Source organism: Dromiciops gliroides, chromosome 3 (assembly GCF_019393635.1).
Source record: "Dromiciops gliroides isolate mDroGli1 chromosome 3, mDroGli1.pri, whole genome shotgun sequence".
Classification (NCBI taxonomy): Eukaryota; Metazoa; Chordata; class Mammalia; order Microbiotheria; family Microbiotheriidae; genus Dromiciops; species Dromiciops gliroides.
Genome location: NC_057863.1, coordinates 642,525,859 through 642,541,089, shown reverse-complemented (window position 1 = coordinate 642,541,089; position 15,231 = coordinate 642,525,859). Strand labels below are relative to the sequence as shown.

Here is a 15,231-nt window from a genome sequence, read left to right as displayed (position 1 = left end):
TAGGTGGCACAGTGGATAAAGCACTGGCCCTGGATTCAGGAAGACCTGAATTCAAATCCGGCCTCAGACACTTGACACTAGCTGTGTGACCCTGGGTAAGTCACTTAACCCTCATTACCCCACACACAAAAAAAAAAAAGAAGAAAGAAAGAAAGACCTGAAGAATTATTTGCTTTTCAAATACTTCAGGCAACAGATATACAAGAAAAGTAAACCAATATAGCAACTGAGGACAATAGCCACAATAAAATAACAAAAGACCATTATTCTTTCTGTGGTGTTTAAAATCTAAATGTGGGTTCTAATCTGCCCCATTCCCAGTTCTGGGGTGGAAGCTGGCTAAAATCACTGATAAATTCAGCAAGAGTTTAGGCTTTTAAGGATTTATTAAAGTGGATTAGAAGTTAGTGAAGAGAGAGTCAGTATAGCCAGAGAGAAACCCTTGCTTTTCCTAGAAGTCCACGTGAAGTCCCTTACCATGCCAAAGTCCTGGACTGAAAGGCGGGGGGGGGGGGGGGGTTGTCACCCTCCTGTTCTCCATCTCTCCTGCCACCAAGCCAGTTCCAGACAAAAAAAAAAAAAGATCCAGCAAGCCAGCCTCACCTTCCTACTTCCTGTCCCCCTCCTCAAAAGGGGAGGTCCTTCAAGCTAATTGGTTGAGAGTGGTCTCTTGCTGATGTCAGTAGTATACTACCTCTGAGAACAACACCCTACTCAGGGTCAGGCCAAGTGTGGTCTCGATTTAATCATTCTTAAGTAGGTACTCGGTCAGTTTATCAGTCTCACCCAATTCAAACAATTCTAAATCAATCTTCAGGTGGGGGCCCTGGGCATCTGCCAAATCCCATTATTTTATCACATTTCTAAATTTACATAATGGAGACAAGAATGAAAGCAGATGTGAAATAAAAGTGATGGTGAAGAAACAGGCTTGAAATATGGACATGATATACCTCATAATTTTATGCCTACAAGTGAATCAAGGTTTTATTTTTTAATTTAATTTTATTTTTTTGGCGGGGCAATGAGGGTTAAGTGACTTGCCTAGGGTCACACAGCTAGTAAGTGTCAAGTGTCTGAGGCCAGATTTGAACTCAGGTTCTCCTGAATCTAGGGCCAGTGTTTTATCTACTGTGCCATCTAGCTGCCCCTGAATCAATGTTTTATTAATGGTACTAAATTACAGAATGGCAGGGTATATAAAAGTGGGGAGAGGAGAAAAATGATAGCTGATAGAAATGGAGGGTTTGGAATCTGATATTCCAAAAGGCAAAGGAATGAGGATTGTCCATTATCACCATTACCATTTAATATTGTACTAGAAATGCTAACTATAGCAATTAGAGAAAAAAAAAATTAAAGGGAAAAACATAGGCAACAAGGAAACAAAATTATCACTTTTTGCAGATAATATGATAGTATACTTAGAGAAGCCTAAAGAGTCAACTAAAAAAATTAAAATGAGCAACTTCAGCAAAATTGCAGGATATAAAATAAATTCACACAATTTCCAGAATTTCTATATATTACCAACAAAACCCAGTAGGATAAGCTAGAAAGAGAAATTTTATTTAAAGTAACTATAGATAGGATAAAATACTTGGGAATCTACTTGCCAAGAAATGCAAGAACTATATGAACACAATTACAAAAAACAAAACAAACTTGACATAAATAAATATAGATCTAAATAATTGGAGAAATATTCATTGTTTATAGGTAGGCCAAGCTAATGGGATTAAAAAATATAATAGTATCTATATTAATCTACTTATTCAGTGCCATACAGATCCAACTACCAAAGAATTACCTTATAGATCTAGAAAAAATAGTAACAAAATTCATCTGGAGGAACAAAAGGTTATTAAGACTATTAAGAGATAAATGGAAAAAAAAATGGGAGGGGGGCCTTGCAGTTCCAGATCTCAAACTATACTACAAATATACAATAGTGTTGACAGTGTTCTATTATATTATTTGGGAAATTTATTATTATACTGTTTAAATTCAACTTTACATGGCTAGAGATTGTTTGAACCCAAAATATCTCCTTGACCTCAGTAACATTCCTGGAATGCTAGAGATGGCTACAGTGAATTTTGGGTTCCCCTACATCCCCAGACTGCCCTGATCTGCAAAACGAGTAATCTCATTTAGATTGTTAAATTTATTGGCCTACAGTTAGGCAAAATAGTTCCTAATTATTGCTTTAATTTCCATTTCATTGGTGGTAAAATCACCCTTTTCATTTTTGATACTGGTAATTTGGTTTTCTTCTTTCTTTTTTTTAATCAAATTAACCAATGGTTTATCTATTTTATTGGTTTTTTCATAAAACCAGCTCTTAATTTTATTAATTCTATAGTTTTCTTGCTTTCAATTTTATTAATTTCTCCTTTAATTTTCAGGATTTCTAATTTAGTATTTAATTGGGGATTTCTAACTTGTTCTTTTTCTAGCTTTTTAAGTTTTATGCCCAATTCATTGATCTCCTCTTTCTCTTTTTTATTCATGTAAGCAGTTAGAGCTATAAAATTTCCCCTAAGCACTGCTTTGGCTGTATCCCATAGATTTTCTCACCAATCCAATGATACAAGAAAGTTCCAAAGGACTCATGATGGAAAAGGCTCTCCAAATCCAGAAAAAAAAAAAAAAGGAACTGTGGAATATGGATGCTGATTGGGCCATACTATTTCTTTTGTTTTTGGTGCTGTTGGTTTTCTGTTTTGAAGTTTTTCCTTTTTGCTCAGATTCTTTTCATATAACATGACTAATGCAGAAATATGTTTAATGTTATTATGTATATATAACCTATATCAGATTTCCTGCTGTCTAGGGGAGGGGGAGAGGGAGGGTAGGGAGGGAGAAAAATTTGAAATTGGAAATCTTGTATAAACAAATGTTGAAAACTATTTCTATATGTAACTGGAAAATAATAAAATACTTTTATTAAAAATAATGGGAGGGGACATCTAGGTGGCACAGTGGATAAAGCACTGGCCTTGGATTTAGGAAGACCTGAGTTTGAATCTGGCCTCAGACACTTGACACTACTAGCTGTGTGACCCTGGGAAAGTCACTTAATCCCCATTGGCCTGCACCTAAATAAATAAATAAATAGATGATAGATAGATAGATAGATAGATAGATAAGCAAACAAATAAATAAACAAATAAACAAACAAATGAATGAATGAATGAATGATTAAATAAATAAATAATGGGGGGAAAATGAGTAATCTCCTTGACTTGATCACTCAATGGCTTCGTAAGCAGCTGTTTAAAAATGGTTAAAATTGGGGCAGCTAGGTGGTGCAGTGGATAAAGCACCAGCCTTGGATTCAGGAGGACCTGAGTTCAAATCCAGCCTCAGACACTTGACACTTACTAGCTCTGTGGGCCTAGACAAGTCACTTAACCCTTATTGACCCACCAAAAAAAAACAATGTTTATGTTATTGTTAGGCTTCTAATTTTTCTTGTATCGTGATTTTGGGGAAATCGTTGTATAAGAAATGCTATTAATTTAAAAAGTGATACCCAAAGGGTAATACATTTGCATCTTTAGAAAATTAACTTCATTTTTTGAGTCTACATGCTATTTGAATTAACTGTTAAACAATGTGATCACAAAGTTTAAAACTGTTAAATATTTAATTGGGTACATTTTGCTTTAAAATGGATAATATCTTACTGTTTAGAGGAAAAAGTGTCACAGACCTCTTAAGTTGTCCTTATCTGTGAGGTTCCTTGGGACTTTATATTTGATCATAAGATCTTATTGACCTGTGAGAGAAGCTGCTGACAATAGGTTCCAAAGTTCTAAAGAACTTACAAGTTTGCTTATAGTATAGAGTGAGTTTCATCTGATAGATTATTTGATCATTGCTTATAAAAATTATGAAATTGTACCTATTAATAAATAATATGTATTGAAGTTACATCTTTGTGCCAGCTTAGTAACAACAGATCTTAGATTCAAAGATTTAATACAGACATCTGTTAATCTGGAGGCTTACAGAAACCAGTATTTTTCTGGGTTTTGAATGATCAATGTATGTACGAAATTCCAGAATGTGATTAGTCTTAGTTCCTAATGATTTCTTTTTAAAAAGTATTTTATTATTTTCCAGTTACATATGAGGATAGTCTTCAACATTTGTTTTCACAGGATTTTTAGTTCCAAATTTTTTTCTCCCATCCTCCCCTCCCTCACTCCTCCCCAAGACGGAAAGAAGTCTGATATAGGTTGTATATGTACCATCATATTAAACATTTCTACATCCTAATGATTTATATGTGCTTATTGTTAATTGTTATTGCAACATGAAAAAAGTAGTAGTAACCTAGCCATAATCTGGGAGTAGTGAAATTTTCTATTTGAGGTAAAATCTTTGGGGGCTATAATTTGATATTGTTCTGAGTTTTGATTTCAGGTATGACTGTCTGAATTGTCATTAAGCCAACAGTGCACCATTCAAGGGAAAGATCATATGCTCCTCAAAGAGAATGAAATCTGAGAACTACTACAGGTGGATGTCTGTGTCTGGAAAAGTTGAGGGGATGACTTTGCATAGGCAAAGGTAAGCTCCTCTTGACTCAGTTTCCTCATTGTACTATTTCCTTTCTGAGAGAAAAGACTCTATTTGGAGTCTTCTCAGAGCCCTAAAGTCAGAGAGTGAGTCTGATTTCTGGCCCTACAGCTTTGTTGCCCAAACCTCCCAGCAGGGGGCCACTTGGCACATGAGGCTCCTGGGCCTTAGGCCCAAGCAGGGCCTGAAAAGGGGCCTGGGTTTTGTGGGAGTTGGGCTGGGCTGGGAGTTCACCTTGAAGCACTCAAGGTGATCCCCAAGTGACTCGGAGCTCAACCCCTGACTTGAGTTTTGTTTTGTTTTGAAAGGTTATATTTCCACAAGCACTATTTAGTGGGGAATGGGGACATTCTTACTCCAGCATAGGATTGACAGGACCTAAGGCCGCAATCTCATTGGTTGATAAATGGAGCAATCTGATTGGTCAAACCCCAAATCAGGTTTTCTTTCTTGAAGAGTTATCTACATTAACACAGTATTGTTCTAAGGAAGAGCCAACACTCTTGCCCAGAATAGGTTAAGGCCTGGTATTGTAGTTTGTAAAATCTGATTGATCGACTGGTTCCACCAGACTAGTTTCTAGCACTGTGATTGGTCCACTTGGTACAATCTGATTGGTTGTTATTGTTATACCCTATGTTGATAGGGGGAAAGTATGTAAATGAGGAATAGTAAAATGCCTTAATGGGATTGGTCGGAGGGGACCCCTTGAGGGGTATAAATAGAGGTGAGGAACCTCACTTCAGTGCACTCTCTAGCACATTCATCTTTATAAAGATGAATAAAGAAGCCTTCACCCACCAACTGCTGCCAACACTCAAGCTCCCAACACTAAGGCTGCCAACACTTGAGCTGCTAATACTCAAGTTGCAACACTAGAGCTGTGCAACTCTATTTGAGTGGTTAGCCATGTTTCTAACACTCTCTGAACAGGAAATGTTCCCACCTGGCTAATTCTGAACCTGGCTACAATACCTGTGAATAATGTGGAACTTTGCATGCATGATTGGCTGTTAACTAGGAGTCTTACCTGTAATCAAACAAAGCTAAAGGAGTTTTTCTCCTGTTATGCTTATGTTAGGTCAGCCTGTGTCCTTGAAGGGATGGTCTTGATATTAATATAACTATGCTTCTCTTTTTTCTTTCAATGCAAATTTCTATAATTAGGGCAAATGAATTGTAGAAGTTTTTGTCACTGCAGTACTAAATCAATTCATTAATAGATTGATAGCAAAATACCTCTGAGTTACCATTAGAGGATGAAAGCATGAAAAAATCTTACTGTTTTAATTTGAATCTGTGGTCAACTCCATATCCCAAGCAAATAGAATTCTTGGGCTTGCTATCCCCTTGCTAATAGTTATATATTCATGAATAATATTAGGTCCTTAAATATATCATTCTTTCAGGATGACATGAGGATAGTATATAGCCCCCAAAAGGGAGAATAGGATAAAGATGTAAAAGTTTTAAATTTTACTGGAGTAGTAAACTTAAATTTGAGAAAACAACAAGATTAGACTGTTGTTTCTATGAACTAAGATACACACACACATATACATACATATGTGTGTACAATGTATATTGTTGTTGCTTTTTGTCCTTCATTCTTTTTTTTTTTTTTTAGGCAATGGGGGTTAAGTGACTTGCCCATGGTCACACAGCTAGTAAGTATCAAGTGTCTGAGGCCAGATTTGAACTCAGGTACTCCTGAATCCAGGGCCGGTGCTTTAACCACTGTGCCATCTAGCTGCCCCTAAATTATTATTAATGCTTTTTTTTTTTGGTAGGGCTATGGGGGTTAAGTGACTTTCCCAGGGTCACACAACTAGTAAGTGTCAAGTGTCTGAGGCCAGATTTGAACTCAGGTACTCCTGAATCCAGGGCCAGTGCTTTATCCACTGTCACATCTAGCTGCCCTTGTCCTTCATTCTTGAAGAGAACCATGACATCAGGGTGATGTTATGAGTTGTAATGAATTGGATTTGAACTCAGGTCCTCCTGACTCCAGAGCCAGTGCTTTATCCACTGTGTATATATGTGTATATATGTGTGTATGTGTGTATATTCCTAAATGTTTCTAATGGGATATACAGGCCTTGAGTGTGTTTCAGTAATAAGTTCTCACAATTGGATTAAAGATTTTACATATAAAATTACATTAATAACTATAACTGTAAAGCAATTAAAATTATTTTTTTCCTATTTTGAAGTTTCTGATAATATTAAGAGACAGAAGGACTCATATTACAAGTCATGTCCTCATGGATCTTTTTAAAGATTCTTCATTCAACCTGTAGATAGCATTGTTGATATTAGATATGGGGTTCAGGGAAAGATAGAAAGAGGAAGTGGTATATATAAACTGAAATTCTTTGAACTTTAAGGTTAATTATGAGTTTTTAATTATAATTTACAATAATTATATATTATATATTAATTACAATTATAATTTAATTATAGCTCTGTTGTAAATAGAATTAGTAACAAGGTTTGAGCTGGTTTTCACCACGTGAACTTGTTACTGGAAAATCAAATTTAGGAGACTGTACTAAATTGTGTTAAGTCCTTGTTACTGGTAGATTTTAGTAACATTAAATAGGGAATCTCTGCAAGTGACTTGAAAGCAGAGAAGTGGATCTACTAGGAGGAGTGCCCTCAAGAACTGCCCTGTGAACAAGGCTTATTCCAGAATTTCCAAGGGAAGATGTTTCCAATAACCAGACAACTACATGATATGGTTGGGACTCACAATGAAATGTGCTGATTACATGGACTTTGGGAGTGGGTTACCAGGAAAAAGGAGACTTTATGTTATTGATGATCATTATTGTATTATTTTGGCTATTTAGTTTCATGGGCTTATGTTTTCCTGCAAGAGAGGTATGCCCATATTCCTTTTATTTATTGTTCAGAGATCAGCACCATTCCTCCTGCAACATGTGATCAACTGAAAACCTGTCTTCTGTTTTTAGTAATAAGCTCATCTTACCAAAACTTGATTTACAGAATACTAATGTTAACTTGAGCTTCCTAAAGTGATTTAATTGTCAGCTACCCTAGCTAAATGGTGATAAATCTCCCTTCTCAATCAATCCATCATGAGCCCTCAATATATATAGTTTAATCTGTAACCTGACTTATTTTACCTATAGAGTCTATTTAACAAGGTTCATCCCTTTAGAGAATGTATGAAATTATAACTTGGCTAAGCTAAGCTTATTCCACTTTTATGACATTGAAGGAAACATGGGATTATGGTTTTGGTTTTTTTGGTGAGGCAATTGGGGTTAAGTGACTTGCCCAGGGTCACACAGCTAGTGTCAAGTGTCTGAGGCTGGATTTGAACTCAGGTCCTCCTGAATCCAGGGCTGGTGCTTTATCCACTGCGCCACCTAGCTGTCCCAGGGATTATGATTTTTTGGGGGATACTCATGGCCACAGTATACTTGTTTCCTAGTGTAAGTTTAAGTTCCCACACTTATAGTCCTTGCTACTTACTCAAATTGATCCCTCTGATTATGAGATATTGCAAAAAGTTTGTCACCAATCTGGCTTAAAGGAATTCTGTGAAGTTCTTGATGAGATAGGTAGTGAGGAAGATACCACTGGGTTGGGTTATTTTAATCAACTCCCTTTGAAATCATAACCCAGCTTTCTGCATCTATAATTATGCTTTTGCTTATATGAAAATGTTGTTGAGCTTTAAGCCTAAAAAAGGGATTATTTATCATTTATTAATATTGTTTGAACCTAACTTTATGTGACTAGAGATTGTTTGAGCTAAGAACGTAGCCCTGGCCTCAGTAACTCTCCAGGAATGCCAGAAATGGCAACAAGGAATTTTGGGTTCCCTCAGGTGCTAGATCCACTCCAAACAGTCTTGTTTTGGGTCCCCTCAGTCAGGTATTATTTTTAATCCACCCATGCTAGTGTTTTCCCTTTGTGTTTTGACTTTACCCAAATTTTATTGAGTGTTTACATTTACTGATATCCATCTAAATCTATCTTCCTTTCAATTTGCCCTCTTGGAAAAATTGCTTAACTGTGATCAGATACCCTTGTCTAAATCCTATATAATATAATGTAAACCTTCCAGAGCCTGGAGGAGAGGGAGGCACACCTCCTTTCTCTTTCACTCTCCTCTACCAAACAACCTAATACATTTCTTTCCAAATCTATTTCAGATTTTGGAGTTTGTTCTTACAGATAACACTGCTTATTATGTCTGATATATATGTACATATATATATATATACATATATATATACACACATATATGTACACATATATATACATATATATACATATATCACATATATATAGTGAAATGGGGAATGGTCTCCTCTCAATAAGGATATAATAGTCACCATTCAAATTATACTCCTCTGGACCTGTTTGAGGAAAAAGGTCTCAGTTCCCCTCCAGCAAATGAGATTACATGGTTCAAGAAGCCCTGAGCTGGTCTCCATTAGGTCCTCTCCTGAGCTGTGTCCATATAAGGGAAGATTGAAGAAATGTCCATGTGTCACCTCCCCCATTGGCTAAGAACCCAAAGAACAATTATGGAAATTAGGGTTAGGAATACTCTGTTCAGGTCAGCTAGTTTTTGTGTGTAGATTGTAACCCTTGAGTATTCAGACCAGTGATGAAAAAGGGGAGGGCCCATGCGCATTACAGACTAGGGGTTAAAACGGAGCCCCCGGGTTGCCCATTCTCAAGAGAATGACAATAAATGAGCCTGCTGCTGCTGAGTTCCAGAGAATTATTGAGCAGGAGTTGTTTTACACACATACACACACACAATCATAGTTATACTTAATTTTAACATAAATATAAGGAGGAATTTGATCCCTCTCCTCACCCCTACCTCCAGCTCAACTGACTAGCCACAGATGATATGGTGTTAATATGTTAAAAAGGTGGTAATACTCTATTATTCTTTTATGCAGTGGGAATCTATATAAGTGAGTGGGAAGGGGTAATGACTTTGGCTGGGCTAAAAATTTGGTTGCCCCAAGGGTTCTTAAAAAGATTGAGTTGTTAACTCAGTAGTCTAACAGTTGGAGTCAGCAATAGAAGATCCCAGATTCCTGAGAGGGAGTTACTCTTTGGAGGTAGAAAGGAAAATTTTCTCTTCTGTATTCTGGTCCCTCCTTCCTCTCTCTCAGTCATGGTGCTTTGAAGTAGAGCTACTGGTCCAGTAAGAGATACCCCACCCATCCAACAGAGTTCAAGAGTTAGTTCCTCAGCTTGAGAGCAAGAAGTACAGTTGAAATGCATCCATCAGGGAATAGACAGTTTGTAGACATCTCCAAACAGACAGGGACATAGAGATACAGTGTGAGAGAAATATTTACACTTCAATAAAAGTCAAACAGGATTTAATTTCTTGTTTACACATTAACATAACTGACCATTTGTGACCAAGTCCAACCCCACCCCCACATAAGAAAGAAGGTATTTATGGGTCCCTCAAACCCAGGGTACCTTGTACAACTACTGCTTTCGCTGTTATGTTAATTCAAGTTTTTCTCAGAGAGATGTCCCTACCACAAGATTCTGGGAGAAACTCACCCTTAGGTGTGTCTTCTGTTTTACTCTTGATGAAAACTGCAGGGTTTTCACTAAAGAGGGAATGAGAAATAAAAGAAACTTTTCATTTGTAGCCATTATCAGACCCTAGAAAGATTCACGAGGTCTCTGAGAAAAATAAAGCTACATGGCTAACATATTAACCTTGAAGAAAATTTAGTCCATTGGTTCACAAAGTGTAGTCTGCAAACTGGACTCAAAGCACCATGTAGTATTAATGTTTACAGATATGACCACATTTATACTTTCTTCTCTGGCATCAAAGAACAATTTTCTCATTATATTTAACTAAAAGAATATATAACTTCATTAAACCTTATCTGCATCTTTCTCCTCAAGAACTCATTCTGGACAGGCTTTATTCCAATATTCCAATGAATTTTTTATTTCTATTAATGTGGCTATTTTCTCCAAGAATGTATATCACCACACATCCCTGACTGCCCATCTTGTGATTTTCTAATTCAAGTTCTCCCATGAGTGTCTTGCAGGGTGTCTTGCCCGGTATTCTGGGATCCTTCCACACTATCTCTTGACAGGTTTCTACCAGTAGTAATTAATAGTAACTGACCTTAGTTTAGAACTTTAGAGTTTGGAAAGTGCTTTATGTACAACATCTCATTTTATCCTTCCAACAAACTTAGGAGGTCATTAGAACAGGTGTGATTGTCTCCATATTAGAAAGAAGACAAATTCAGAGAGAATGAAGTGACTTGCCCATGGTCCCACTTCTAAAAGATGGAAGAGGTAGAATTTGAACTCAGGTCTCTTATGACTCCAAATCTCATACACTTTCTGTTATGCCATTACCTCTTAGACTCAAATAGGTGGGGTAAGTGTTCCCTGGCCCCAGAAAAATTTGGGAAATAAGGATCTACTCTATTTCATTGTCTCTAGATAGCTTAGACCATTCTTTTATATTTAGGAAGGCCAGTTCTTTGCCCTAACAAAGATTCCTGGACCAATTCAGCCAAAGAAGGGGAAGTTATTATGGATTATTAAACGCTCTCTGCTGTTACCATGTGATGTCTGTTGTGTCAGGAATATGTGAGAAAGTCTGGGGAGTAAGGCAGAAAACTGTTGATAAAAACTCTATAGAAATCCTGAGCAAAGGGAAGGAAGGAAGAACAGATTGAAGACTAAAAAGGTAGTCCTCCCTAAGTATATAACAATATTTATAGCTGTTCTTAGGTTATAGATATATAGCTCTTAGGTTGTATATATATATATGTGTGTGTGTGTGTGTGTGTGTGTGTATGTAATCACATATAACATATTTCCATATTAGAAAAACACCATGTTTTGAGAAACTTTGTATCTAAAGACAAGCCCACCCAATACATAGTTTATTTTTGTTATAAATATATATATGTATTTTAAATTATTTTTATTTTATGCTTAGGATCCATTTGTATGTTAATAAAGTTATAACAAATCCAAAAAAATTTAAAAGGTGGTTCTCAGAAATGCAGCGAAACAGCAAAAGGATATACCCTTTTCCTTGGAGATTCCCTTCCCCATCCTCACCCCCAACAACTGGGAAGGAAACCTGTGGTTTTAAATTTTTAATTAACCACAAGTTAATTTATTTTATTTAATTAGTTATTTGGTTGACCAATTTTCTTCTTAAAGATTTAGTCCAATACAAACTGTGAAATCAGACCTTAAAAGATTTCTGGAAGAATTGCAGTTTAACAATGTTTCCTTAATCAATCCTTAATTTAGTCAAAGGATTTGGGAAGAGCACTATATCTCATGGCTCCTAAGAGCAGGATGAAGAAGGAAAGTTAGTTTTTTCATTTATTTCCAGTCACCTCTCCATAGACCCCACCATATCTTGTCCTTACCTAGCTTCTTAGGTATCCATTCTTCATCTGAATCTCCAGATTCCTCTACTTTGGCTCTCCTATTTGGCCTGCCACGGCACATGAAAGTTGGGCGAGGGGCAGTGAGACCTGAAAAAAAGTAATTTTCATCTATAAGAAAAACAATGGAACATTGAAGGGTGGGAAGATGAGTTCCAGCAAGCCCATGACTGCAAAAATATGGCCTGAGCTTGGCAAACAAGAGAATGCCAAAAAATGCCCAAAAAACCAAACCCCCAAACCAAACCCAACAACAATCATGAAGATACAGGTCCAATGCAAAAGGAGATAACTTCATAAAAAATAAAAGTATGTTACAAATTGTGGAAGCTGGGAAAGTGTGGGTAGGAAGGTGGGTATGGGTTGAGCATTTGAGAGCTGGTTAACACCCTTCTCTCTTTTTGTCCCTCTTATCCAGCTTCTTCTATTACCTATTTTAATCATTGCCTCATAGTTCTCCTTTACATTCTTAAATCGGACTTTCTCCCATTCTCTCAGCTCCTCCCACTGCTTCTTGGAGAAGTACATGGATATATCCTTGAAAGTGTCTTCTCCCTAGGGAAGAGAAAACACCAGGTGTCAGCAAGTACCACTGGCCATCTAAGGGCATTTAGTGAGAAGCTGCTATCTTCTAGCTAAAGGATCAGACTCTCTTCTCTCCTCCCATTTCTCAGATTAGACCAGTGATCACAGAAATTGCAAATTTCAGCTATTTACTATGTAAAATACTGTCCTGGGCATACGATTCAATCCAACAAATATTTGTTACCTACTTTGTGTATGGTATTGCACTCTATGCTGGGGATACAAAGACAAAAAAAAGAAAAATAGTTCATTCCCTTAAGGTATTTGTAATCTACTGGCAGGGATTCAACATGTAAGCAGATACAAATAATACAAGGTAATTTAAGGAAACAAAAAACACTAACAATTAGAAGGAAAGCAGGACGGTTTCCTATGGTAGGTGGTGGCACGGAATTTGACCTTAATGGAAGTTAAGTGTTCTAAAAGGCTGAGGTGAGGAAGAAAGGCATTTGGGGCAGGTGCAAGGAGGTAGTAGATGGAGAACTGAGGGAGGAGGCTTATTTGGATGAGATGTAGAATGCCTGACAAGGAGTAATGTGAAATCAATGTGAAACGAGTCAGATTGTGAAGGGCTTTAAATATCAAGCTGCACTTTAGGAAGATATGTTGGCCGAGATGGGTGAGGGGCACTGACTGGGGTGAAAAGAGGAATGATACTGGACAGAGCCATTGGGGGACGGGTTAGTACAGACAGACCTTGGCACCTGACTGCAGCTGGGGAAGAGGTGACCAGAGAGGGAGGAGGGAGGGGGAGGGGAGGAGGAGGGGGGAAGGGGGAGGAGAGAGGGGAAAGAGGAAGAGAGGAAGGAGGGAGATGGGGAAGGTGGAGAGCGAGGGGGGGAGGGGAAGAGGAGGGGGAAAGGAGGAAGAGAAGGGGGAGGAAGGAGGGGGAAGAGGAGGAGAGGAAGGAGGAGGGGGAGGGGGAAGAAGGAGGAAGGAGGAGGAGGGAGGGGAGCCAAAGCTGCGGTCTCTTCCATCCCTAGTGATCAAGTTGGGGCTGGGGGGAGAGGAAGAAGGGGCTGTCCCGCCTTGTTCTTCCTTGCTTGGCCCCGAGTGGCTCTAAGGGGTCTGTCCCCTCGACCTGTGCTCCTCCCGCAGTGGTCAGTCACTTCACCTGACATGGTGACCTCCCCTTCTCTCCTTCCTCTTCTTCGGGGCTCCCGTCTGAGGAACTGTCCCCGCTCATCCTGTGGGGGCTGGGGGAGGATGGGGGGGGGTTCTGACGAGGAGGGGGGGCCGCCCAGGTGTCAAGGAGGAGGGAGCTGAGGGAAGAAAGGGGCCTCTGAGAACCAAGCCCCTGAGGAGAGGGAGAGCCCAGGGCCTGTCCGCGCGGGGGCTCCTGCGCCGAGGCTGGCACTCTCGGGGGAGAGCCAAGGCCCAGCAGCCCCCAGCCGGGATTTCTCCTCGAAAGCCGTGGCTCCAGCTGCCACCTCCCTCAGACAGCTGCAGCAGGTGACAACAGAGAGAGCAAACGGAGACTGGCTGGGGGGTGGAGGGTGGGCACACCCTCCCGCCCAAACCCAGCCGACCAATCCTCGCAGGGGGAGGCTAGAGCTGGCCAATCAGCGCTGGGGAGGGCAGAGAGACGCTTCGATGAGAGAGCTTCGATGAGCCTCCTGCCACAAACCTCAGGAGGGTATCGGGCCACTGTCTTCCCGCCCAAACCGAGCCAACCAATCCTCGAGGGAGACAATCGAGAGCTGACCAATCAGCACTGCGTAGGACTGAGAGACTGGATAGCTTCAGAGAGTCTCCGCCCACTAGCCTCTGGCGAGAGGCAGGGCCACAGTCCTCCCGCCAAAGCCCAGCCAGACAATCCTAGCAGGGAATGGGGGTGGGGTGGCCCCAGCCCCCTCCTCCCAAAAGCACTCTATCAGACTTTGAGACTAAACTTCCTTACCCTCCCCTTAAGGGACTCCTCCCCTCCCGGCTTCCAGCCCACATTACTGACCTCTCACTCCACCAACGTGACTCCCACATCCCACACCTCTGATTCCCCCCCCCCATGGAATACCCTACATTCATGACTCCCCCAAATTCGCACTCCATCCCAGCTAGCCTGTACCCCACATTGCTGACCTCCTCCCTGACTCTCATCCCTAATCCCCACACCTCATTCATTCATTTATGTATTTTATATATTTATTTATTTGTCGGGGCAATGAGGGTTAAGCGACTTGACCAGGGTCACACAGCTAGTAGGTGTCAAGTGTCTGAGGCTGGATTTGAAATCATGTCCTCCTGAATCCAGGGCTGGGACTTTATCCACTGCTCCACCTAGCTGTCCCCATTCATTCATTCATTCATGTATTTATAAAGTTAGATTGATTCTTCTCTTTCTTTTTTTTCTAGGAATGAGTATTGTGTATTATCACTATTTTTTTTTTTGGCGGGGCAATGAGGGTTAAGTGACTTGCCCAGGGTCACACAGCTAGTAGGTGTCAAGTGTCTGAGGTCAAATTTGAACTCAGGTCCTCCTGAATCCAGGGCCAGTGCTTTATCCACTGCACCACCTAGCTGCCCCTACACCTCAGATACCTCACATCTGTATCCCTCATGTACATCTGTGACCTCCTACCCTCCCCAGCTAACCTGC

The 15,231-nt window shown here is 39.6% G+C and overlaps 1 protein-coding gene across 1 annotated transcript in view; it reads right to left on the bottom strand.

The window, feature by feature from the left end:
• Positions 1-14,615, bottom strand: part of LOC122748205 (histone-lysine N-methyltransferase PRDM9-like) — a 29,695-nt gene extending 15,080 nt beyond the window's left edge. Inside the window, exons 1-7 of the mRNA XM_043993883.1 lie at positions 14,587-14,615; positions 14,165-14,314; positions 13,926-14,078; positions 13,750-13,831; positions 12,482-12,605; positions 12,033-12,140; positions 478-494 (exon numbers count right to left, since the gene is read on the bottom strand). Coding sequence (XP_043849818.1) covers positions 478-494; positions 12,033-12,140; positions 12,482-12,605; positions 13,750-13,831; positions 13,926-14,078; positions 14,165-14,314; positions 14,587-14,615 — 663 coding nt within the window. The remainder of the gene's footprint in view (positions 1-477; positions 495-12,032; positions 12,141-12,481; positions 12,606-13,749; positions 13,832-13,925; positions 14,079-14,164; positions 14,315-14,586) is intronic.
• Between the last annotated feature and the right edge of the window lie 616 nt (positions 14,616-15,231).